The sequence below is a fragment of the Diabrotica virgifera genome, chromosome 8 (assembly GCF_917563875.1).
Source record: "Diabrotica virgifera virgifera chromosome 8, PGI_DIABVI_V3a".
NCBI classification, from domain to species: domain Eukaryota; kingdom Metazoa; phylum Arthropoda; class Insecta; order Coleoptera; family Chrysomelidae; genus Diabrotica; species Diabrotica virgifera.
The window spans coordinates 147,080,931-147,108,439 of record NC_065450.1 but is presented as its reverse complement, the minus strand read 5'-3'; the positions used below and the strand labels follow the sequence as shown (position 1 = coordinate 147,108,439).

Sequence of the window (27,509 nt, the reverse complement as noted above, 5' to 3'; positions counted from 1 at the left end):
ACTCGGTCAAAAATTATTATTTTGAAAGTCAGAAAGTGACTAAATCAAAGTTTAAAGTCGCTGCTACATGATCCTGTAGAAATCTGTGTCGTTAATTTACTATTAAGCTGTTATTTTTAATTAATAATAATGAGTGGTTAGATCGTATTGACGCTGCTGTAAATGTGAGTGCGAGTAAGATGCACAATTGGACCGCTGGAATGGCTTCTCTCTCGCACTCAGCATTTACAGCCCCGCACACGTGCATGACGCTTATTATTATTACTTAAAAATAACAGCTTAGTAATAAAATAATGACAAAAATTTCTGCAGGATCTTGTAGGGGGGGCTTTAAACTTTAATTTAGTCGTATATTGACTTTCATAATAATAACTTTTAACCGAGTTATTAAGCCTTGAAAATCGCCATTTTTCGTTTTTTTCAATTTTAAATTGCTTATAAGTCGAAAACGATCAACTTTAGAGAAAAATTATAAGAGACCTTTTTTGAATGGTCCAGAATGGTCCAAAAAATTAAATAAAAAATTGTTCAGGCCAAAAATATTGATTCTTGCAATTAGATTAAAAAAAAATTGTTAAAAAAAAATTGGCCCACTTTTCACATGGGCGACTTCTTGAACCTTATTCTGGGATGTCTCACGAATGTGATTAGGCAAAAAAATCTCATGGGAATATTTTTCCCTTCGAACCCGCCGTTTTCGCCTTGTCTATGAACAGATTAACGGATTCCGCTAATTTTTTTATTATTTTAGATGTTTCTTTAGTATTTACACAGTTATGCAAAGGTTTACTCAAACTTTTTTTTGTACTTATACCGGGTGGAAGAAAAGAAATGTTTTTCTTATGTTAAGTTTGAGATGCCCTGTAGGGAGGACAAGGTACAAATGTGAGTATACATCGAAATCGTATTGTAGTCTTATGTTTAACATGTTAAAACATGTGTTTTAACAGAAACAAAAGTTTGAGACACCTTGTAGGGAGAAAAAGGCACAAAGGTGAGTATACCTCGATATGATGTTGTAGTCTCATATTTTGTGAATATTTTTACTCACCTTTGTGCCTTTTTCTCCCTACAAGGTGTCTCAAACTTTTGTTTCGGTTAAAACACATGTTAAACTACAAAACCGTCTATTTTTTTTTGTTTCTAAAGAGATATCAGGGATATTCAAACAAAAACATGTTCACAAAACATAAGACTACAATACGATTCTGATGTATACTCACATACCTAGTTCTCCCTACAGGGTGTCTCAAACTTAACATAAGAAAAACATTTATTTTCTTCCACCCGGTATAAGTACAAAAAATAAGTTTGAGTAAACCTTTTCACAATTATGTAAGTACCTACTAAAGAAAAATCTAAAATAAAAAAAAAGAGCGGAATCCGTCTGTTCGCGAAAAAATCAACTATGAAAATCAGCATAATTTTCTATATCTCTAACTTTTGACGAGCAGTTTATTCGGAAAATACAACTAAAAAACTGTTAACGGCAAAAAACTTAAGAAAGATGTGGTGCACATCAATATAAACAAACACAATGTTTGACAATTTTGCTTCCCAAACATCAAAGTATTGGAATACCCTGTTATTACCACTGACAATCTGACAGTACGTATCAATACTACACATCGACGTACGTTCCAATTTATTTTTTTATTTAACTTGTTTGAAAATGAATCGTGACGCATGCGAAAAGTTAGAGTGGAAGAACTATCGTTTTTGGATTTTTTTAGTTTGTAGTTCCAACGCCGTTATTTCATCATAACGAAACGTTATGATTTGATGTCCATTCGGGAAGTGCCACCGGGGTTGATCTGTATTTACTAGGATGACCGCAGTGGAGCGATTTTTCTTTAGATAAATTTTTCGCAAATCCTGCAGATTTTTTAGGTTTTCTGGTCCTGTTTGGATCTTTAAAATCGACCTGGTATAACCCCAAGTGAACACTAAAAAAATAAATTCTTTATAATTTAAAATGACATGATAAAAGATATTACAAAAAAAAAATGATTTTAAAAGTTGTAGATTTGTAGATTTTTTAGGCTTTATGGTCCTGTTTGGATATTTAAAATGAACATGGTATAACCTCAGGTGAACACTAAAAAATTAAATTCTGTATAATTAAAAATGACATGATTTAAAAGAGATTGCTAAAACTATTTACTTTTGACTTGTTTATATTCTCATTGTAAGTTGCTTACTATGCCATCACATATCAAATGTAATCAATAGAGCATTGGACAATAAACAATATTGCACAATATTGGACATTAGCGAGGCATTTGATAAGTTATAGCACCCAGGGTCACCTGATGAAATCAAAAAATCTCTACCCAACAAATACTTTGACTTATTCAAATCACATCTAAATCAAAGAGAATTTGATACTAAAATGAAGGATGAACTAAGAAACCGTAACCAAATTCGGTGAGGAGTCCCTCAAGATAGTATACTGGGTCCACTACTTTATGTACTGTACACATTCTATTTACCAACCTCTCCAAAAACCATCATTGGAACTTTCGCTGAGGACACACCAATATTTTTAACTGAAGAGGATCCAACAGTTGCACTATTAAAACTTCAAGAACACCTAGACCAAATCAGACAGTGGTTAAAGAAATGGAAGATAAAAGCTAATGAAACTAAGTCAACACATATAACTTTAACACTGAGGAAAGACCAATGCCCAAATATGAGCCTGTGGCATGTTGACTTAATGAAGTCAACATACCACAACAGATTATAGTCAAATACTTGGGGCTTCATCTTTATTTTCAATTAAATTGGAAACAATATATTCTAAAGAAAGAAACACATTGGGTTGAAAGTGAAAGAAATTAATTGGCTATTAGTTCGAAAAACTCCACTGTCAATTGAGAACGAACTGCTAATTTATAAAACAGTCAGCAGAACAGACCTACATGGACGTACGGAATCGAACTGTGGAGCTATGCCAGGAAATCAAATACAAAATTAATCCAAAGAACCCAATCAAATATTCTAAGTACCATCACAAATGTCCCGTGGTACGTTTCCAACCAAATACTTCATACAGACCTAAACATCCCGTTAGTCAGCACAGAGCACAGTTGTTCAAGAAAGGGTTAAAAGATACCATGAGAAATTTGAAGACAAACTTAACCAATTACTGCAGCCAATAAACAACAAAAAATCGCAAAGGATATGGCCCATAGGGCGGGCATGTTTTCGACGCTAAAGTACCTGAGGGTCTTAAAAGTACCCGTGTTTTGGACGCTGCCAGAAAGTAAAGTTAGAACCGAAGGGTTGGGTCTTCCTCCTTTGGGTCTTTTAAATTTAGCGTCCAAATCATGCACATCCAACGGGTTGTATAAATTCCACTGATGTAGAGTAAGAGGTAGAATAGGATTTATTCAGTGAGACATTCTGTATAGTAACATCTGATGACATATTGATAATTTATTTACGGGACTACCGAAACTAATTACTTTCGTTTCCCGCAAAAAACAAACTGGTAATTTGTTTGTAATCCATAAACCTGTGTCTATTTACAATAACTCATGTACTAGACAGGAATATAAACTAATAGTGAATATGGAAATTTCAACGTTAGTAAGTAATTGAAGAAAATTGAAGAACCTTTCAAATGAGCTACCACACGACCCCTATTCTTATTTAAAAAAATCATCGATTACGTCATCACGCCCAGACGGATGACGTCACTAGTATATCATATATGCCACAATATCATAACTTAAAAATAAAAATCGACCTGTTTCGGGATTTTTTCTTATAGTCGCCGGTTTACGAAATAACGAATTTATTCCTTTCATTTGCACCATACTGTCGGTGGAAAATAGTGTCGCGCACACTAGATTAGCAATTAAAAAACAAAGGACTTTTGGATAATATATTGCAAAAAACTCTTCGCGATTTCATCAATCGATGTTTAAAGAATGCCTTTCAACCTGCCTTGGCAACATTCAAATTTTCAGTTTTTCACATAGTTTTTGAGAGTTAAAAATGGCCGATTTCGCAATTTTTCAATTTTTTATGGCTTATATGTCAAAAACTATCATTTTTAGAGAAAAGTCACTAAAGACCTTTTCTGTTTGGAATGATCCAAAAAACCTAAAAAAAACTTTTTTCCATCTAAACAAAATAATTTTAGGATAAAAACAAAAAAAAAACGTTTACAAAATTTTTGACCACCTTTTGGTCCTGGCAACATGAAAATTTGTTAAAAGGAGTCCTTTTTGAGTAAGATTGTGCAAAAAATCCTAATTAGAATATTTTTCCTAGCGGATGCGCAGTGGCTTTCTGGACTACTTATCAAGCTTAATCTCTAGAATTTTATTACCTGACTTTCCATTTACATTTCAATTAGACCCAGCGTCCAAATCATGTATGCAGAAACAGGTAATTTTATTTTTCAGCGTCGAATTTTAAATTTAGCGTCCAAATCATGCACGCCCGGCCCATAGACCTTCGCTGAAACTGAGGTGAAACCATATCATACCTCATAACGCCATATTAGTGCACAATATTATAGTTTATATAAGTTATTGTGCTTGTTATTAAATTAACTTATAGAATGTCCGATTCTGATTGTTAATAAATGTTTATAATTAAAAAATTGAAAGTCGCTTGGTAGTAGTGCAGTAAGTAGTGAAGAATGTGGTGGATAGGGGCTCGGGAAGCCCTGAGGAAGACATTAGAGGGAATGTCGAAAGCTCGGCACAGTAACAATTGAAGCGTTTTAACCCGGAAGCTTGTTAAGTTTAATATTCATTCCAAATTTAAATATATCCATCCCAAAAGAAGAAGAACGCCAGTTTGGGAAGCAAGCAACCTCTCTTATGTCCTAAAGAAAAGGATATTACCCATTATTTGAAAACAATCGGTCTTCAATTAGTTTGTTATAACGGTTCTCATGTACAACTCTCAATCATGGAAGTAATTACACACAATCCAAAATATAACATATCTGTCTTACATAGTTACGTGTATCTCACCCGCAGTGGCGTAGCTGACAGTCGGGGGGGGGGGGGGACGTTGGGAGGGGCTCTTTAAAGTCTTCATGCTCAATACTTCTACATTTTTTTAAATTGGGGACCAAAACATATTTTCCTAATAAGCATCAAAATAGGAAATTTGGAAGGAAGTAATGAAGCGGGTAATAGACCTAACTCTTATTATTTCCGGTTGTAATTTAGCGTTTCATGGACATGTTGGTAGTTTAGATGAAAGTGAATACCAAAAAAGTAATTATTTGTAGGTGGTTCATTTCCTAGCTAAATATGATCCTGTTTTAGCGAAATTAATCGATAAAAACAGTAACTTAAAAACAAATTACTTGAGCCCCCAAATTCAAAACGAAGTTATAAATTTGCTGGCTCAAGAGACTGAAAACAAATTGATTAATTTAATTAAAAAAAGTTGTTTTTATTCAATAATTCTTGATACCACTCAAGATGTTTCAAAACACGATCAGCTTAGTTTTAGTTTCCGGTATGTAAAAATAACTTGCGATAAAAATAATTCACCTTTCAAAGCAGAAGTTGTTGAAAGTTTTTTGGGATTTATTCGCATATTAGACCAAAGTGCAGAAGGTCTTGTAAATGAACTTTTAAAATTTATACAATCAAAGCACCTTTCCATACACAACTGCAGAGGAAAAGGGTATGATGGGGCAATAGTTATGAGTGGTGTATATTCAGGCGTAAATACAAAGGCGCATAACTGACATTGCAAAAACAGCTTCCTATGTTTATTGTATTACATCCCATAATCTGAACCTAGTGTTGAATGATGCCGTTGGTGGTGTACAGGAGTTGTTTTTTTTATGATATAATTAAGCCATTATATTATATTTTTTTAGTGCCAGTATTAGAAGATGAGATGTACTATGTACTATTATATCTTTGTATTCATCGCGTTTGCCAATACTTAAGAAGGTTATGTGAAACCCGGTGGTCATCCAGACATGATGCTGGTATGGCTTTGCGCCGAGCTTTTCATTGCTATTTAAAAAACGATGAAAAATTAGAAGTTAATGCATTATTAGAGCATATGAATAATTTTGAATTTGCCGTTAACATTACTATTCAAACTAAAACACTTAACTTCATTAATCTAACATCAAAACTTTTGCAATCTGAAACGGCAGAGTTAACGGTCACCCTTTAACTTTTCGGAAAAACTCGTGATAATCTTCGAGAAATGAGAAATTTGTTTTCCGAAACTTTAGCAGAAACAGCAGGAATAGCAGAATGGTGGGGTATTATATCGAAATTTAAAAATAGACGGATAAAACGTATAAAAAAATTTTACGATGAGCTCAGTTGCGACGAAAAAATAACTTATAGAAAAAAAGTTTTTAAAGTTAATGTTTTCTGTTTTCAATGTAAATTTAGATAAAATGTTGCAACAACTTACTAATAGGTTTGTCGGATTAAGCGATATGTATAATAGGTTTTCATGTCTATTCCCAAAAAATCTATTACCACTAACTGATGTAGACCTATTAAAAATAAAGGCCAAATAGTGCCATTTACATATATTTTAGTAATTACATACACTGTTATTAGTTGTCGTTATGTTTCTAATAAGGGCCCCACAAAAATTGCCGCGGGAGGGCCTGTCGTGGTGATGTTAGATGTCATGAAAGTGTAGGAGTGTAGGCAAACGAAAAAAGTGATTATTTTATTGATTTAGTGTCTATTTATTCGACTGCAAAAGGCATTATAAAAATTCACATATGAAAGAAATTGTTTGGAAGGAGTGTTGTGAAAACAACAGTTATTTACATTAATTTGCTTTTATAAAAATATCTCTCTTATAAATATGTTGGGACAACCTGTTTACAATTTTCAACAACATTCAAAACAACAAACACATTGAGATCTATTCTATCTAAAACTAAACCTAACAATGATCAAGAAAGAACAAAGAATTGCATTTATAAAATACCTTGTGAATGCGAACAATTTTATTTAGGTGAGACATCAAGACCATTAGACGTTAGAATAAGTGAACATCAATCTTATATTAAAAATAGAGAATTTGAGAGATCTCAAATATGTCAACACGCATGGGATAATGAACATAGAGTCCAGTGGAGAGATTCAAGTATATTCCTGAAAGAATCAGATAGTAAAAAGAGAAAAATCAAAGAAGCGGCTCTAATTATGCTAAATGAAACCAATTGTGTCGCAAATACCTCGGTAGGATGCAGTAGGATGTGGTTACCCATACTGAAAGGGGAAGTCAATAGAAAGAAAATACCAAGATTAGTAAGTCAATAATATCGAGCTAGTACATATTTTATATTTTAGTATTACTTATATATCTAGTATTATTAATATTATTTATAATTTAAACATGTTACAAGTCAGAATTTGGTATTATTTTTTGAGAGTAAATTAATGTAAGACCAAATACTTACGATGTCGGGATAGTATCACAGGGTTTTTCCTGGTTTTCCCTTGTGATTTACTATGAAGTCTCTAACGCGAGAATTTTACTGCCGTTGCATTTGGTTGTCTTTTTAAAGACAGATCACATGCTATAATTTTTTATGACGGATATTCTTGAGTTGGGGTTGATTTCATGTAATCGAATGAACTATCTTTCAGTAAGTCGTCCCAGGAACGCAACTCATAAATATTGGCAATATCATTTTAAAGTCTTCTACTTTAAAATGTATAATATATGTCTGAATTGCCAATATAAATGAGTGAGATTAAATAAATTATTAGAAGAATTTTTTTGCTTAGCAACAACACTTTTGTTTATTTTAGTAATATTTTGAATTTTGACAACGGCACCCGATTTGGGCGTCGAAACGTTAATAAAATTATTTTTTTCATTTTAATTGTGGCTTATTTCCCATATAAATAATTAATCAACATGTATTGTGTTTAAAATATTTAATTCTCTGAAAAACTTGAATGTAGCGTTGTGTGTTTTATAAAATAGACATATAGCTGCATTTTTATCGTTTCGGGGTAAGCAGGTCATTTTGCCAAAGAAGTGTAACATGTGTGTGGCCCTTTTCAGGGCGAATAGTGTAAAACTATCAAAGATAATAATGCAGAGATTTGAATAGAATTTCAGTAGCCTCTTTCTGCTCTCAGAGATGAACACTCTGTTCGCTTGTGCGTCTCTTTTCGCCGTAAAAATACGCTCTCCTCAATAAATAATAGATTAACAGGACTCTTACTTTCTCTCGTTCGCTATTAAGAATATAATTTATCGTTAAGCCGTTTATTTGTTAAACTCGTTGTTTTTCTGTTAATAAATGTTTTGTTCGCTGAATACCTCTATTTTCTCGCTTGCACAACCCTTACTGTCGTGTTAATTAGTAACTTTAAAACCAAACCAAATTAAATATTAGAACCAGTTTTCCTAATAGTTCACTGTTTTGTACAATCGAAGGACAATTACATTACTTTGGGGACATGCCTAAGGTCCAAAAATATTTACGTATGTCCAATTAGGCAAAAGGTAAAATTAAACCCCTTTTGCCACGGTGGGGTGAGATTCAATAAAAACTCACACCATTTGATGGTCTATATCGACCCGGATTTTGGTTTGGTTTTCGCGTTTGTGCCGCTTTTTCGGGCATTTTTGTGTGTAATACCTTTACAAGACTTGTTAGTTCGCGTCGCGATAAACTCTAAGTAAAAAGAAGTGAAGTTATTGTGTGTGGTTAGTAGCTGCCGCCTGTTGCTTTATCAATTGGACTAATTTGGTGAGCTCTTTCCATTTTTTAAAACTTTTATTGCTGATCCAAGGTAAACTCTGCTCAAAGACATTTAAGGCCAAAAAACACTTTTGTAGACATTTAACGTAGACGCTGTTTCTCTCTGTGAAACTTAGACTCTTATTCTCTCGCCGCGCTTGTTAATTGACAAAAAAAAACTCTCCAGTGTAATTTAGGCTTTGCCGCCTATAGATAGACTCTCTCGCCGTGTGTGCTCAATCGAATTCGGGATAGAAATGGAAGACCTCAAGAAAAAAAGGACGCCTTTGAAGGCTAAAATTACAAGAATCGAAAACTGGCTCTCACAAAAGGCTAGTACGGAATAGGATGTGCTACAATATCAATTTCGGCAAACAGAATTAAAAACCTGTTTTTAAAATATGAAAAAATAATGGATCAGATAGATGAGATTGATGAAGCCGGTACTGAAGCAGAAGACAGGGTGACAACTGAGCAAAAATATTTCTCTATTCTCGCGGGCCTACAGCGTAAGATGGACGAGTTATTGTTGGGCCCCCCTCCTCTCAGATCAAATAGCACTCAGTTAACTGTGGCCACTGCTAAGGTTAAGCTTCCGGAGATCACCATGCAAACGTTTTCCGGGTCATTCTCTGAGTCAACTCGTTCTACCAGCTCTTCGAGACGCTAATAGTGAACAATGAAGAACTCAATAATGTGCAACGATTTATTTACCTCAAATCGTTCCTGCGAAATGAACCCCTCCAGTTGATCGACAACATCGAAGTTGTCGAAGAAAATTTCGATATAGCTATAAAAACTCACAAAGATCGCTACGAAAACAAATCGCGAGTGATTAGCTTACACATTCAAAAATTGTTAAAGGCTCCATCTCTAGTTAAAGTAATTCAAAGGCATTACGCGAATTTTTAACTCTAGCTCAGCAGACGCTGCTCGCTTTGAAAAATATGTCCGTACCAATTGAGCATTGGGATTTACTATTAATTGAAATATTTTTAAAAAATTAGATTTTGCTACACATAGGGCCTTTGAATATGATATTGGAACAAAGACCTTACCTACCCTTTCACAGTTTTTTAAATTTCTCGAGAAAAAGTGTGATATTCAGGAAAAATTAAATGTTTCAGACCATGATAAAAAGGTTAATAACAGATCTCAATCAAAAGCATCTTTCTTCTCATCAGTTGACCAACCATCACACTCTTTCTCTGATAATAATAATTGTATTTTTTGTAGAAGTAATGCTCATAAGGCTTATCAGTGTAATGATTTTAAATGCCTATCTTTACAGGAAAAATTTAATTTTGTAAAAGGTAAGAAACTGTGTTTCAATTGTTTGGGTAGTAAACATTTCTCTCAAGATTGCGGCTCTACTCGATCATGTACTTTGTGTGGGGGTCATCACCACTCATCCCTCCATGGTACCTCTGAAAATGTCTCTTCCTCTAGAAACATCAATAGGCAAGCTCTCTCTCGTGAGCGCAATGCTCAAACTCCTCAAAATTCTCAAGGTGCTTCTCGTGTTGTCGCTCCCATATCTACTCAGCATTCTTTTAATAATCGCAGCCAAAATGAAGCTTCTACTAGCTCATCCAGACCTCCTTTAGATACGCAAAATTCTCCAGATTCTCAGGCAGCCACATCTCTCTCCGCTTTATCAGTTAAAACTGATGTATTGTTGGCTACCGCTTTAGTAACAGTGTATTCGAAAGACGGCAGACCCATGCATGCCAGGGCGCTCCTAGATAATGGGAGCCAACATTCGTTTATCTCTCGTGATTTGGTTGAGAAGATAAAACTCATCCCTTATTTTAAACAGCTACAGATATCAACCATATTCGAAAACACCTCACTCTCAAACGAAATGTTAGACTTAGAATTTTTCCCCTATAATGTAAAGGACAGAAGTTTTAAAACTTCTTCCGCTGTACTCGATAGTATAACTTGTAGACTTCCTAGAGCTACTATAGATAGAAGTAAAATAAAAGTCCCACAGGATCTCACTCTCGCAGATCCCTCGTATTCTGTTCCGGGTAAAATTGATTTGCTTCTGGCTGGTGATATCTATAGTGAATTATTGACGGATGGATTTATACGGCTAGGAAAAAATCTTCCCATTCTTCAGAATACTCATTTAGGCTATGTTATTTTTGGTAGAATTAATCCTCAGGTTTTTCACCGTAATTCACATTTGGCTATCTCTCAGTCAAATATTTCTCTCTTTGTTCAATCCGAACCCGAAGAAAATCAGTTGGATAAGTTGCTTCAACAATTTTTCGAAATTGAAGAAGTTCCCCTCGTTAGTAAATTAACTCCCGATGAAGAATTAGCGGAACAAATATTTAGCAAAACTACTCTTGTGTTACCTTCAGGTCGCTTTCAAGTAAATCTTCCATTTGTCTCTGAAAACGCTAATAAAATGTTAGGTGAATCCTTTAAAATGGCTTTTAAAAGATTTATGAATTTAAAAAATATCTCTTCTCTCTCTTCGATCACTACTTATGTAATAGCTCCAGATAATGGCTCCAATAAGGTTTTAGGTTTATGTTGGAATCCTATTCTTGACACCTTTTCAATCTCTCTCCCAAATTTTACCCTAAAGGACTCATACACCAAGAGAGAACTACTGTCAATAATTGCCCAAATATTTGATCCTCAAGGCCTTATTAACCCAGTTACAGTTGTCGCTAAATTAATTATGCAAAAAATTTGGATTTCCAAAATTACTTGGAACGATATCATAGATGCAGATACGTTGCATGAGTGGCTAAATATTGTTCGCAGTCTCTCTCATTTTAATGATTTAAATATACCTCGGTGTCTCTTTTTAAGTCAAGAAATCACCAGTGTTGAGATTCACTCATTCTCGGATGCAAGTTTAAAGGCTTATGGAGCTTGCATCTACCTACGTGTGATTTATAGATCTGAACAAGTATCTTGTTCACTTTTAGCATCTAAGAGTCGTGTCGCTCCGCTAAAACCCTTGACTCTCCCAAGATTGGAACTCATGGGTGCGCTATTGTGTAGTAAACTCACAGCAAGGATTGCTAATACAGTCGAACCCGCTTATTAGAATACCGGTTAAAGGAATATCCCGGTTTTAAGGAATAGAAATTTGAGGTCCCAAAACGTTTTTACTAGGCATGTATGATCGGTTATTAGAATATCCCTGTTATAGGAATACTTTTTCTTGTCACGACGGCTATTCCAATAAGCGGGTTCGACTGTATTATTGAAGAAAAACTCTCTCGCTTAGGCTCTATAAATATGTGGTCGGATTCAGAAATTGTTCTCGCTTGGCTTCATTCGCATCCCTCTCGTTGGACTCAATTTGTAGCAAATAGGGTTGCACAAATTTTAGATAATTCTCCTAACGCTCATTGGAGGCACGTACGATCCAAAGAGAATCCTGCCGACATACTCTCCCGAGGAATGCTACCCGCTGAAATACTTAAATCTTCCTTGTGGTTTCATGGTCCTCAATTTTTGAATCAATCTCGGTTGGATTTATTGAAATACAATCCAAAAGTTTATACCTCCAAGTTACCTGAAGAAAGGAAAGTAACTCTTCACGTACGAAATGATCAAATAGATTTTTTCACCTCTCTTTCTGATAGGTTGTCTAATTTTTTAAGGTTTGTAAGAACTTTAGCATTTATATTCAGGTTTGCCAATAATGCAAAATCGCCTTCTCGCAAGTTATCAAACTCTCTTGAAGTAAGCGAACTTCAAAACGCTGAACTGAAGATTGTTAAGATGCTTCAGTACTCTTCTTTCTCGCTTGAGATCTCTGAGATTAAAAAAGGTAAAACTCTATCTAATAAGTCTCTTTTACGTTTAAACCCATTTTTAGATGAAAGTGAAATGCTGCGGGTAGGAGGTCGCCTTGGTAACTCAGATGTTACAGTTGATCAAAAATATCCTCTTCTCCTTCCCTCAAAAAATCGTGTAGTACGTCTCATTCTTCAGAGAGAACATATCAGACTTTGTCACTCTGGTCCTCAAAATACTTTATCTCAAATTCGACTTAAATATTGGCCTTTAAATGGACTACGTGAAGTTAAAAGGGTCATACACCAATGTATGGTTTGATTTAGGTTTAATGCCAAGCCCTCTATTCAGATTATGGCAGATTTACCAAAGGAACGTTTGCAATCCTCTCGAGTATTCGCTCATGTCGGATTAGATTTTGGCGGCCCCTTTCAGATTAAAGCTTCCAAACTCCGCAAAGCTTCCTTGATAAAATCTTATATTGCTCTCTTCGTTTGTCTATCGACTCGAGCTGTTCACATTGAAGTCGTGTCCGGCCTTTCTACAGAGACGTTTCTTCTCGCTCTAAAACGTTTTATTAGCCGTAGAGGCCTCCCTCAGACTATATTCAGTGACAGCGCTGCGAACTTTTTGGGAGCTCGTAATCAGTTATTTGAACTTTACAAGTTTTTAAAAGAAAAAGAAAACTCTCGCTCTGTTAATGAATTTTTGGCATCATCCCATATTCGCTGGAAAACTATAGTTCCTCGAGCCCCTCATCATGGTGGCATCTAGGAAAGCGCTATAAAGAGAGCAAAGCATCATATGCGTAGACGCCTGGGTGATATTAAGCTCACTTTTGAATAATTTACCACTGTTCTCACTCAAATTGAAGCTGTGCTCAATTCTCGACCGCTTTGCTCCCTCTCAAATGATACCTCCGATCTAACCTATCTGACCCCTGGACATTTCTTGATTGGACAATCTTTTACATCATTTCCTGAAAGGGACGTGCTCCATATTCCCGAAAATAGATTAAGTTTATGGCAACATCTCTCTAAACTCCAGCAAATGTTTTGGAAAAAATGGTCAATCGACTACTTGAACAGACTCCAAAATCGCCCTAAGTGGTTTCTTCCTCATAAGAACCTTGAGCCCAACGATCTCGTCTTGTTGATTGAAGATAACACTCCTCCTCTTTACTGGGCTCTAGCAAGAGCGATTGATGTCTTTCCCGGAAAGGATGGCCGAGTAAGAGTTGCATCGGTCAAAACTAAAGATGGAGTCTTCAAGCGCTCTATTAATAAATTGTTTGGTAATCCTCTACCAAATGACTGTTTAAATTAAGTTAAGTTTAGTGTTTTCGCTTAGGAACGTTGTAAGTTGATTTAAGTTAGGTTAGGTTTATGTTAAAGCCAGTGCTTCAACGCGGGGGAGTATGTTGTGAAAACAACAGTTATTTACATTAATTTGCTTTTATAAAAATATCTCTCTTGTAAATATGTTGGGACAACCTGTATTGTGTTTAAAATATTTAATTCTCTGAAAAACTTAAATGTAGCGTTGTATGTTTCATAAAATAGACATATGGCTGCATTTTTATCGTTTCGGGGTAAGCAGGTCATTTTGCCAAAGAAGTATAACATGTGTGTGGCCCTTTTCAGGGCGAATAGTGTAAAACTATCAAAGATAATAATGCAGAGATTTGAATAGAATTTCAGTAGTCTCTTTCTGCTCTCAGAGGTGAACACTCTGTTCGCTTGTGCGCCTCTTTTTGCCGTAAAAATACGCTCTCCTCAATAAATAATAGATTAAAAGGACTCTTACTTTCTCTCGTTCGCTATTAAGAATATAATTTACCGTTAAGCCGTTTATTTGTTAAACTCGTTGTTTTTTGTTAATAAATGTTTTGTTCGCCGAATACCTCTATTTTCTCGCTAGCACAACCCTTACTGTCGTGTTAATTAGTGACTTTAAAACCAAACCAAATTAAATATTAGAACCAGTTCTCCTAATAGTTCACTGTTTTGTACAATCGAAGGACAATTACATTACTTTGGGGACATGCGTATGGTCCAAAAATATTTACGTATGACCAATTAGGCAAAAGGTAAAATTAAACCCCTTTTGCCACGGTGGGGTGAGATTCAATAAAAACTCACACCAAGGAGATCTCCTTGTTTTTGATGTAAGATCCTCATAAATTACAGCGATCACAAAATTAAACTGATCTTTATTTAAACGGCAAGTACTTCTGAAATTGGTCTCATTATCATTCAAATAAAGGCACAAAGAGCGATGGAAAGATCAATGCTCGGGGTGAGACTTAGAGACAAGAAAAACAACCAAATGGTTTAGAAGCAAATCCAAAGTAAAAGACGCAGGAGACCATGCTTCCAAATTAAAATGGAACTTCACAGGACAGAATTCCCGACTGAAGGATAAAAGATGGAATCACGAAATACAACAATGGAGACTATGGTTAGGAAGAGGAAGCAGAGGAAGGCCACAAATGAGATGAGTTGATGACATTAAGAAGATTGTAGGACACAACTGGAAACAAGTGGCGCAAAATAGAAAACACTGGATTGAATATACCTATATCCAAAGTTGGATTACTTAAGGCTGAAGAAGAAGAATCATTCAAATGTCTTTAGATAAGTGTCTCGTAAGAGTCTTCTTTCAGTGTCTAGTTAAGCATAATGGTTGTGTAGGATTTTTCCTAGAAATATTCTTCTTGTAGTAAAACTTGCAGCATTTGGTAATCCATATTTTTTATGTGATAAACGACGTCAACTGTTTGATGCCGTCACGTAACTGAAGTGACTTCGGAACAGTGCCGGATTTACAGGCCGACTAGGCCGCGGTCTAGGGCCGCAAGCAAAAGGGGGCCGCAGTGTTTTGTAAAAAAACTTTTTTTTTAATTTAATTTAATTTAATTTAAATTTTTGTATTCTTAATATTTTTATTTTTTAGTACCGTAGGCTATTACTATTACAATTCATGTTATTTTGCTTGTTCTTTTACTTATAATGTCTTTTCAACTCAGCTTTTTTAGTCTTTTTTGTCACCTGTACTTTTCGCCATCGAATGAAACAAACGTTATTTAACTTTAACAATTAACTGCAATCCTAATTTTAGCCCAGTAAACGACTGATTTGGAGTATAATTTCCAGGGGCGGGCAACTCCAAATTACATGAAAATTTGGATTTAGGTTCTACTTACCCTTTACTTCAAAGTTGAATTTGTGCCGTTGGTTGCTTTTACTTGGGGAGTGAGTCACCCCATCTCGAGGGTGAAAAAACGCATGTTTAAAATAAGCCCGGAAATGGATAAATTGACTAATTCTAAGCAACTTTCGTTTTATAAAAATTTTTATGTAAGTTAATGCTGTTCGAGTTCTTTGCGATTGAAAATGTTTATTTTTCGACAAAAAATCTACGTTTTCAGACAGTTTTTCGCAAATATCTCAAAATGTAAATATTTTATCGAAAAAAATATTCTTAGCAAAAGTGTAGATTATAAAAAAAACATCAGCTAAACACGGGGAAATTTTCATGATTTTTTTTACCAAAAAAAAAGGGGGGCAACTTTATTTTGAGCGTAACTCGCTTATTCTTAACGCTAGAAACTTTTGTAAACAATTAAAATAAAGCTTTTTTTAAACACCTTTTTAAAATTTAAATGGGTTTTTCCCGAAAAGTGCTTAATTTTTTATGGGTCTATACACTTCACGACTACACAACTCTTTTCGTTTTTTTCTAAGCTACACTTTTGCTAAAAAGTTTTTTTGATAAAATATTAACTTTTTTAGTTATTTGCGAAAAACCGTCTGAAAACGTAGTTTTTTGTCGAAAAATAAACATTTTCAATCGCAAATAATTCGAAAAGTTTTGACTTACATAAAAACCTCTATACTGTTGAATCCGCTTATTAGAATACCATTTATAGGAGTATCCCGCTTAAGGGACTAAAAATTTGAGGTCCCGGAACGTTACTATATATTAGCCACCAATGATCGGTTATTAGAATATAGAAATACTTTTGCATGGCACGAAGGCTATTCCTATAAACGGGTTCGACTGTATAATCAGTCAATTTATCCATTTCCGGTCTTACCTTAGCTACTATCTCAAAAATTAAAATGTTAAAATGAGAAGGGGTTACTATCACCCCCAAGTAAAAGCAACCAACGCAACGGCACAAATTCAACTTTGAAGTGGAGGGTAAGTAGTACCTAAATCCAAATTTTCATGCAATTCGGAGTTGCTCCTAAAAATTCCACGGTATCGGGTATCACCGTATTTCCCGTTCATTTACTGGGCTATTTAGGTATAATGTAATAATTTTAGCAATATTAATATTTTTACAAATAACTGCTGGTTGCTAACTTTTTGAGTTAGGCATATATTTTCTATTAATTATAGAAATTGTTGTTTTGGAATTTTAGCTAAATTTGTAAACCAAGATTATTCAATTAGTGAATAAAACTTTTCAGTCTATTTATATACCGTATTCAAATAATAAACATTAGTGGCATTTCTCTTTATTTATGTTATGCTATCGTGAAGTTATCGGGGGCCGCTCGGGGTAATTTGGCCTAGGGCCGCAAGTATGCTAAATCCGGCACTGCTTCGGAACCAATACGACTGCAACTGCAACTGCCGTCAGCAGTCATTGTCGGAATCGTAGCTTAATTAAATTAAACCAGTAATAATCAAATTCATTACCTGTAACCACTATTCCATTCAAATGTATCCATTAAACTCCAGTATATGATTGCTGTAACGTTAACTCCTTCATCCATAGCGTCAAGGATGTTGCAAAAATAATCCTGAAAATAACATAAATATTATTTATTATATACTTAATTATCAAATAAAAAGTTTTAGCCCTCTATTTACAAAACTTATGGTCTTGTGACTATTGAACTTGTGAGATTTGATCACGGAAAAATTGCAGTCAGTACCTACAATATATCACATTCAAACTTCTTCTTCTTTAAGTTCCATCTTCTATCGAAGGTTGGAAATCATCATGGCAATGCGGACCCTGTTGACTGCCGCTCTAAATATCTCTGCGCTACTGCATTCGAACCATTCCCGTAAGTTCTTAAGCCAGGATGTTCATCCAAAACACATCCAAACACATATACTAAAATCGCAATAAAGATTCACTAGAAATAAACAAACCAAGACACGTTGAATGTTACAAGGAGCACTCCCAAATCATAATTTAGTACAATGTATACTATACGTTGTAAATTCCAAATCATGATCTTTTTTGACCGGTTGGCGATTAGTCTCCTGCTATTTTGAACACACGGGTCTCCCCCATTTTGCTTATATTGTTATTCTATTCTATTTTCTATTAGTGTCCATTCGTTTATAAACTGTACGTTACATTTTCTTCTTATGTCATCACTCCTTTTTCGAGTTCTCAGCGTATTTCCTGTAATTCTTCTCAGGACTCTTATCTTCGCTGTTTCCAGTAGTCTTTGTGTTGTGTCTGTATCGGGTCTTGTTTCTGAGGCATAATGTCATATTAGTCTTACACTGGCTTTTTAAATTCTTGACTTCATCTCAGTGTTAATATGTCGGTTTCACCATATAGTGTTATTAAGGTATCCTGCCATTCTATTTGCTTTTTGTGCTTGATTTCTCACTTCTTTGTCCAGGTCTTCTAGCTGGACAGTGTCACTCCAAGGTTATTTTATTTCCATTACTTGTTCAATACTGATGCCATCAATTTTAATTTTACATGTGATTGGTTCTTCACTGATTGATTACTATTGTTTTAGTTTTCTGAGATAAAATTGTCATATTGGATCATTTTGTTTTTATATTAAATGTGTGGACTAGTCTTTGCAGACTATCTTCATCTTGGCTATGTATATTGCGTCGTCTGCGTAACAGAGTACTTTTACTTCTTCTATTTTTATTAAATATGTGTTTTTTGTTCATTTGAAAGTGTATTTCTCGAGATATTACCGTTTTTATAATTTACTTAGCGTATTAGGATAAATCGCTTTTTCCGATTATAGCGCCATCTATCCATAATTCGAAAGAATGTCTCCAATTAAAGTTATTTATTTTTACGTAAGGAATCCAAATCTGTAATAAAAAATGGGGATTTTTTTTAAGATTTTAAAGTAACTCCCCCTTCTACCTGCAGGGGGTTTAGTCGGGGGCCGTGTGGAGTCCGAGATCTTTGAAAAATATTGGATACGTATTTTTCCATTTTTCGATCGGATGTTCATTTCGCGAAATATTCGACCGTCCCGCTAGGACACCTTGTATATGTATATTTACTCACTGTGTAAAAATCGATTCTATTTTGGTCATCTTGATTAGTACTATTCATTCGGTCGGTCATTCCTATTTCAGTTATTATGATATTTGGGTCTCCATATGTCTTCTGAAGCCATTTTAAAATTTTAAAAGCACCCTTGGGAACGATCTAAAATAAGAATATAGTATATAAGCAGTACGTTTAAAACGAATCAATAAAATAATTAAAAAACAATCTCTTTCACCACAATTATTTATTTATTCCTTATAGTACAAGAGCTGGGAGCGGATTTTGCTCGTGATAAGTAATATGGAAAAACTATACAGGGATATGTTGAATTAGTTGTGTACATGACTTTCCCCAACGGGCGGAAACCAGAGTGGGGGAGGAGGGTAGTTATAAGGGGTCAAAGTTGCGACTTTTATTATTTTTTTTGTGACGCTCATGATCGAGATAGTGCACCAAAATTTGGGAATAAGTAGGTCATGACGTAACTAAGTAAAACCTCCAGGGGCGGAACGCTGCGTGACCGACAAAGGTGTGGGGACAGGGGTGAATATAAAAATTCGAGTATAAATTTTGATGCTATCAACTTCTTCTGGAGCTCATTTGATAGGTATCTCTAAGTATTTTGACAAGTATTTAGGATTATAAAATGCATCGTTTTCCCGTTATTTAAACTTGGATCATTAGATTTGAGTACTCGCAGAAAAAAAGTATACATTCAATTATGTACTTACAACTTAATTTAAATTATTATTAAAGGTTTTTGCAAGTAAGGAATTTATTATATTTTTCATAAGGTTCAATTCTGGCAATGAAAACTTTTTTGCAAAAACTTACAGTTTTTTAGTTATTTATAAAAAATCGCTTTAAAGCATGCATTTTTTTCACGTAAATTAAAATGTTTGATCTTTAATAACTTAAAAAGTATTGATTTATTTTAATAACTTTATATGTATAACAAAATTTTGCTTAAAATTGGTCCCTGTATCGATTTGTTGGGTTATTTTTAATAAAGTAATTTTAACCCCCGGGAAGGGGTGACCTCTACCCCAGGCTAGAAGCGCAAGTTGGCACCATGTTACTTTTGTTTCTTGAGGTATCCTCTATCTACTCACCAATTTTCGTGAAAATAAATGGAGGTTCACCGAAATCGAAGGTCATAGATGATTTTTACCTCCAGTGACTGCACTATAGAAAGAAAATTACAATTCAATAATTGAAATGCGCGTATTTTGTGAGCTTATAAATTATTAAACGATGTTGTTCTGAAGCTATTTCCTTGTGTCATTTTTATAATCAACTATTTTTAAGCGAATAAGCCACAATTTTACAAAAAAAAATGATTTTATTAACGTTTCGAAGCCCAAATCGGGTTTCGTTGTCAAAATACAAAATACTACTGATTTCGTTGTCAAAATACAAAATACTACAGGATAGTAGTATTTTGTATTTTGACAACGAAACCCGATTTGGGCTTCGAAACGTTAATAAAATCATTTTTTTGGTAAAATTGTGGCTTATTCCCATTAAAAATAGGTGATTATTAAACGGTGGTTCTATTGCGAAGGGGTGGTTTTATTGCGAAGGAGTTGTAGCTCAATAATCGAAAAAATCGATTTAAGAGTTCTTAAATTCTTATATTCTTAGAATATATAAGCAATACGAATCATATCCGCGATACGATATATTTTAATTTTTCTCAGCATATTTCTCTTAAGTTAAATCAATTAAAGGGTTGTTCGGGGGTGAAGGGAATGAGCTCGAAAATCGAAACTATATAACTTCGAGAGCTCATAAATAGCTCGTAATTCTGGCGCAAAGATCGATTCAATATCCCTATTTTTAAGTAGTGGGGGGCTGACTCAGCCCCCCTCCACTAAAATATTAAATTCCTGCTCAGTATAACGAGCTCAAAATTTTTAACTTGCGGAATATGAAAGCTCATAAATCAGCGCTATTTGTTTTTTAATTTTTGTAGGTGGAGGGTGGGCAGCTCAACACGGGTGTAAAATTGAAAGGTGCATTTTTTATTACATCGAGGTTAATGACTAAAGAAGTTAACTGCCGATTCAAATATATAGAAAATAGGATTCTGAAACGAAGAAATGTCAAGAGGTAATTTTGAGAGATTTATTGAGGTTAAAAACAACATTTTAACGAAAATCGACCTTAAAATTAGTATTCGAGTTTAAATAAATGATACAGAGGCGTTGTTAATAGTAGAAATACGTTTATCGAGAAAAATATAAATACAGCATTCTCGGGGCAGGCGCAAAATCTTGGACCAATGCTATTTAAATGAATTTTTTTCGAATTCTGAGAAAACTAACAAGTATTTTTGAAAAATTTAAGCGCAGAATGAAAGATTACATTATTTCAGCCCTCGGTAATAATGTAATCTTTCATTCTGCGTTTAAATTTTTCAAAAATTTTCATTGACCCAAGATTTTGCGCCTACTCCCAATAGTCCAGGAACCAAAGCTTTTCACCTCGCAATTTTTAGAGAATGGAAAAATTTCATCCATTGGATCCAGTTGGAAACATGGATCAAAATCTATATGATGCCGACAGGCGCTTTCCTCTTGGGGGTGGTTGCCACCCCATCTCGGGGGTGGAAATTTTTTATTATATTTTGACCGCAAAAGTTAATAAAAACATTCATTCTAAGTAAAAAATGTTCCATACATTTTTTTGATAAAATTAATAGTTTTTGATTTATTCGCTATCGGAGGTGTTAGTTTTATATCTAAAAATCAATGTTTTTCGATGGTATACTCGTTTACGATTCACTCAATTTTTGCCGTAGAACAAATTTTATCAAACCATGTTCTTGGGAACTAGATTACCTACAATTTCATATTTAAACATTTTTTCGTATCTCTCATAATCTTTCTTTTCTGAAGAACATGGCATTTTTTACCAAAGTAAAAAATGCTTAGGTTTTTTTAAAAAATAATCATTCTAAGCCAGTCAAACTTCTAGAATCTATTAATAATACATAAATAAAGAAGAATAAATAAGGTCAATGACTAAAAACACCGCTAACTTACATTATTATGCTTCCAATTGGATTTTTCCTTTTTTTTTCAAAAAAATATATTGATTTTTTAACTGTAACTTTTTTTATTTTTTATCTTAGAAAGTTCGTTAAAAAATAATTTTGTAGTTTATTACAAGATCTATAACGCTGTTAATATTAAATCCTTTTAAAATTCTCAGTCACAAAAACAGGTGGCATTGAAAGGGTTGGTAAAGGTGGTTTTTGCATGATATTACAAGTTTTAATTGTCAAGAGCTCACTTAATTGTTGCCGTAAAAAAATTTTTTGCAAACCAATTTCTTGGGAAATAAATATGCTACAATTTCATATTTAAATATTTTTTCGTATCTCTGATGCTAATCTTTCTATTGTGAAGAAAAGAGTATTTTTACCAAACTACAAAAACTCGTTATTCGCTTTTAACTCAATTTTTTTAAAAACTAATCATTCTAAGCCGATCAAACTTCCAGAACCTATAAACAATACATAAATCAAGAAAACTGAATCAAGTCAATAACTAATTTTAATTAGGGTGGTAATTAGGGGGTGGTTTACGATCACTTTTTTGCTGAAAAAAATAGGGACTGACTTTCTTTTCATTATATCACTTAATTTTTTTAATTAGAATTTTTTTTAATTTCTGGATATACATATTTTTAAATACTTTAAATTAGTTTTTACAAGTTATCGTCGAAAATGAATAGTTTTCCCGTCTCTTGACTTTGAAACTACAATATTTAGCATTTGACGAAGAAAAGCCAACATATACTAAAGTACAGCTCGATTACTATTGGTCTTAAAGAAAATAAAAGAAAACAGTTTTTTTTATTTTTTCAATACGTAGGTACATTTTTTTTAAGTAAAGTTGTTTTAATAAAACGAAAACTGTTTGAGTTATTAGCAGAAAACTGATTAAAATCATTGATTTTTTCGATATAAAACTAACACTTTCGATAGCGAATAAATCGAAAACTATTAATTTTATCAAAAAAAATGTATAGAACGTTTTTTGCTTATAATGAATGTTTTTACCAACTCTTGCGGTCAAGTAAACATGCGTTTTGTAGATAAGGCTGTAAAAATATTGTAGAATCCAAATGTTGCTATTTGAATCAAGTATATTGATAGAAATGAAATAAAATATCAGTTTTTACAAATAGGCAATTCATTTACCTATAATAGGGATGTTCACAAAAAATTAACATTTTCAAAATGTAAAACGGTTTAGAAACACCCTAAGAATAATTGTCTAAAATATAAAGAAAATTAAAAAATCCTTTCTATAAAAAAACTTCGTTAGAAATCTAGCATTATATTAAATGCTACAAAACGCTTCTGACGTCACTAGTCGTATACTGCAGCACGCTCCATTTCCACAGTGTTATTTTATACCTGATTGTCGTTAGTTCAAGTCATTTTATTATATTCTCTTCTTGGTATATCAGGGCTAAAGTGGAGTTTTATAGTGAATTTGTTTAGTTTAAAGGAAAAAGACTGTTTCTAAGGACATGTTTTGGGTGGTAAAAACAAATAAATAAAATGGAAGGTTTTAAAAAGCTGATTCGCATATCTTACCTACTGTAGATGTAACAATGGTGTCTGATTTCTTGTCTCAAATCAACCACATAGTAGTGAAATGTTTATTTTAATAAGTTACAGAGGTGAAAAAAAAAGAGAAAATTTAGTATATTTCAAATATACTAAATATACTATAAAAGAGAAAATTTCAAATATTTCATTAAAAAAACTTTTTGTTTATTCTAACGGACTTTCGGCCCTCAGTAATAATATAATCTTTCATTCTGCGTTTACATTTTTCAAAAATATTCATTAGTTTTCTCAGGATTCGAAAAAAAATAATGCATTCAAATAGCATTTGACCAAGACTGTGCATACCTTCTTACTTTTATCAGTTTATGTATAGGAATACGTTTTAGTAAAATAGTACAGCTTAATAAAATATTTTTCAATTAAATCAAAAACGTTTTATGTACAATTTCCTACACACATAAATGATGTCTCGTTTATAGGGTCTATCAGATAATAAATATTTTATTACTATGTTATGGACACCAAGTCATTTAAGCCTCCCGACAAATTGACAGATCATAAAGTAGGTACTGTTCGTTTTTGTAAAAATTTTTATTGCTAACCCATTTCGTTGTCTAGATTTTTAGAAACAGTTTTTTGTCCAATTTTTATAATTTATTTTTTTACAACCAAGCTAACTTAAATCTAAAACATATCATAGAATTGGGTTTAAAATGAGTAATTAAAAAACTCATTTCACAACAGAAAAACTTGGTTTTTATTGATACTTCCTTGATGTCCCTTCTAGCCGCAACAAACAATTACTTTACGTTTTAAATTTGTTGGAGCTGTAATAAAAATCTTGTCAGAATTGTTTTTAGAGGTATTTATACACCAGGAACAAAACACCAGTATATACTTGTCGTCCATCAAAGCCGATACGACTGCTGATGTCACACGCCGTAGAATCGCCGCAAGGAGCCATTTTTCTAGCCTCCAAGAAAATCAACATTATACTGATTGACATTATGTTGATAAATGCAACAGTTGCATTTATGCAACTATAACTCATTTATCTTAAAAAATATACATTTTTAAACACTTTTATAATTGCTACGTTTTTATATACTTTATAATGTATTGAATTTAACTATATTTAAAAATTAGTGTACATCCCTATTTAGCAAAGAACTTTTTATATAGCAAATTCACTCTGAGATTGGTTAATCATGACAAAAGCAAAAAGCATGACATAAAAATGAGGTTAGATTGAAATATATTTGTTGTAACGATAATTACATAAAAAAAGAAAATATATTATTGAAAATGAAAAAGACAGTTTATGTTTCCTTTCGATTCAAAAGCGATGCACAACGTTTCTGTCTTACGACGTCCTCAGTGGAACTACGTGCACACCTCTGAAGCAAAACGAAACCAAACTGTCTATTTATGTGGAATTTTAAAAATAGTTTAAAATCCACTTTTGGGACGCTGCAGTGACATCTCTTAAAGAAAAGAGAAAAGGTTCTTACAAATGAAAGCACAATGTGACTGCATGCTGTAGAGTAGGGTGCATCGAAAAAATAAAAGTTATATACAGGGTGAGTCATGAGGAACTGTACATACTTCTACCTCGTATAGAGGCTCCTATAGGGAATAACAAATGACCATCAAAAAGTATCTGCTCCCATTGTTTAATAATATACAGGGCGAGTTTCGCATTTTGACAGAAATTTGTATTCGTCATAATTTTTGAACGCTCAGATCGATGTGTCTCTTATTTTGGTCAATCGTTACACTATTACCACCTAATCAACTGATTTATTCAAACTAAAAAAAATCAGGTCCGGCTTCAAACTAATTAGTTCGTTTGGGTCTTAAAAAAAATTTCACCCTGTATACGCTTTTTGAAAACTATAATATGAATTTTACAAATTAGACAAATAAGCAATTAAAATGACATATTTATTTTTTTCCCCACACGATTACTTAATTTTTTATTAAAAAATAAAAGTTGTCAAAATCGGAATTTTAACCTAAAAATGAAAAAAAAAAATGAAATTACGGTTTAACTCGCTACAACTCTGTTCCAGTTTAATCTTTTTTTTTCTGAAATTTTTACAGCACATATCTCTTACCATTGTGAAGACTATGAAAATTGTTGTAGACTTTCAGTCTTCTTCTCATAAAAGTTATGAATTTTTAAAAATGAAAGGTGCAGATTCGTTAATTGCAAAGTTAAATCGCAAAAATTAAGTGAAAAAATTTAAAATTTATCTATTTGATCACGTCTATGTTAAACTAGAGAGTCCAAAAAGAAGTGTTATGGGTTTTAGATCTAGACGTGGTATAGAAAAAAAATGGTGAAGCTTTTAATTTTAAGAAAAACGTTGTTAAATTTTTTTTATTTTTATGGTAAAATTCCGATTTTGACAGATTTGATTTTTTAATAAAAATCTAATCTATTTGTCTAATTGTCTAATCTAAAAATCTAATCTAATCTATTTGTCTAATTTGTAAAATTCATACTAGAGTTTTCAAAAAGCGTATACAGGGTGAAATTTTTTCTAAGACCAAAACGAACTAATTTTTTAAATCCGGGCCTGATTTTTTTCTAGTTTGAATAAATCAGGTGATTGGGTGGTAACATAAATTAAATATTTGTTAAAAAAAATAAATTTTTGTAATAAAAGTTATTTTTTTTAAGTTTCTAGTAAATATGGTTCACTTTACCAAACTTTTAATTATTCATAGTCAAATTTGATTTTTTTATAAAAAATTAAGTAATCGTGTGGGGAAAAAATAAATATGCCATTTTAAATACCTATTTGTCTAAATTGTAAAATTTATATTAGAGTTTTCAAAAAGCATATACAGGGTGAAATTTTTTCTAAGACTAAAATGAACTAATTTTTTAAATCCGGGCCTGATTTTTTTCTAGTTTGTATAAATCAGTTGATTGGGTGGTAACATAAATTAAATATTTGTTCAAAAAAAATGAATATTTGTAATAAAAGTTATTTTTTTAAATATATGGTTAACTTTACCAAACTTTTAATTCATAGTCAAATTTGATTTTTTTATAAAAAATTAAGTAATCGTGTGGGAAAAAAAATAAATATGTCGTTTTAATTGCTTATTTGTCTAATTTATACAATTCATATTATAGTTTTCAAAAAGCATATACAGGGTGAAATTTTTTCTAAGACCCAAACGAACTAATTTTTTTGAAGTCGGACCTGATTTTTTTCTAGTTTGAATAAATCGGTTGATAAGGTGGTAATAGTGTAACGATTGACCAAAATAAGAGACACATCGATCTGACCGTTCAAAAATTATGGCGAATACAAATTTCTGTCAAAATGCGAAACTCGCCCTGTATATTATTAAACAATGGGAGCAGACACTTTTTAATGGTCATTTGTTATTCCCCATAGGAGCCTCTATACGAGGTAGGAGTATGTACAGTTCCTCATGACTCACGCTGTACTATATATCGAAATATTATATCTGATAGCGTGAAAAAGTTGCTAGAGTTATTTTTCAGCATATTCGTATTTTTATTTTTTTTTCTAAGCGAATTTTCTGCCCCCCAACGACCTTGAATTTTATTAAATATCTGAGTTTTATGGAAATTCAAATTTATATTATTTGGAATAAAATATGTGCTAACTCGATCTAAGATCAATTAAAGAAAACTTAAAATGTTGTCAATTACAAAAAATTTAAACGATATTTAAAGTTTTATTTGTTTTTTCAGTCTCCCCAACCCCTTTGAAATATCCCGCTTCGTGAGTCCGTGCGTGTAATTTTCACTTATGTTTGGTGCGATGCCTTCCTTTGTGATTATTGTTGTTTGTAAATTAAAGATTTTTAAAATAGATCAACCAGGACCATAAGGAATGAAATCAAGGTGTGCTGTTGACCGCCCCATTTTTGGGCAACCACCAAATATACCTGAAAATGTTTTACCAAAATACAAACAAGCGATGAAGTTTTGTGGTTGCAAGAGGATAAAAAGCTCAGCAAGAAAGAGTCAGAATTTTCTGGTATTGCCGAACAGGTTGCAATTAAATTCTAGGAAATATGGAAAAAGGCTTTAATTCCAATAATTTAACATACAAGAATATTCAGCTTTTAAAAGCCTATCATGACAAATATAT

At 33.0% G+C, this 27,509-nt stretch overlaps 1 protein-coding gene across 1 annotated transcript in view; it reads right to left on the bottom strand.

Annotated features, from left to right (window-relative positions):
• Positions 1-1,495: 1,495 nt before the first annotated feature.
• The window catches only part of LOC126889768 (myrosinase 1-like), a 54,059-nt gene continuing 28,045 nt past the window's right edge, over positions 1,496-27,509 (bottom strand). Inside the window, exons 6-8 of the mRNA XM_050658359.1 lie at positions 18,795-18,938; positions 17,210-17,313; positions 1,496-1,946 (exon numbers count right to left, since the gene is read on the bottom strand). Of these exons, the coding sequence (XP_050514316.1) occupies positions 1,760-1,946; positions 17,210-17,313; positions 18,795-18,938 (435 nt within the window). The 3' untranslated portion in view covers positions 1,496-1,759. The remainder of the gene's footprint in view (positions 1,947-17,209; positions 17,314-18,794; positions 18,939-27,509) is intronic.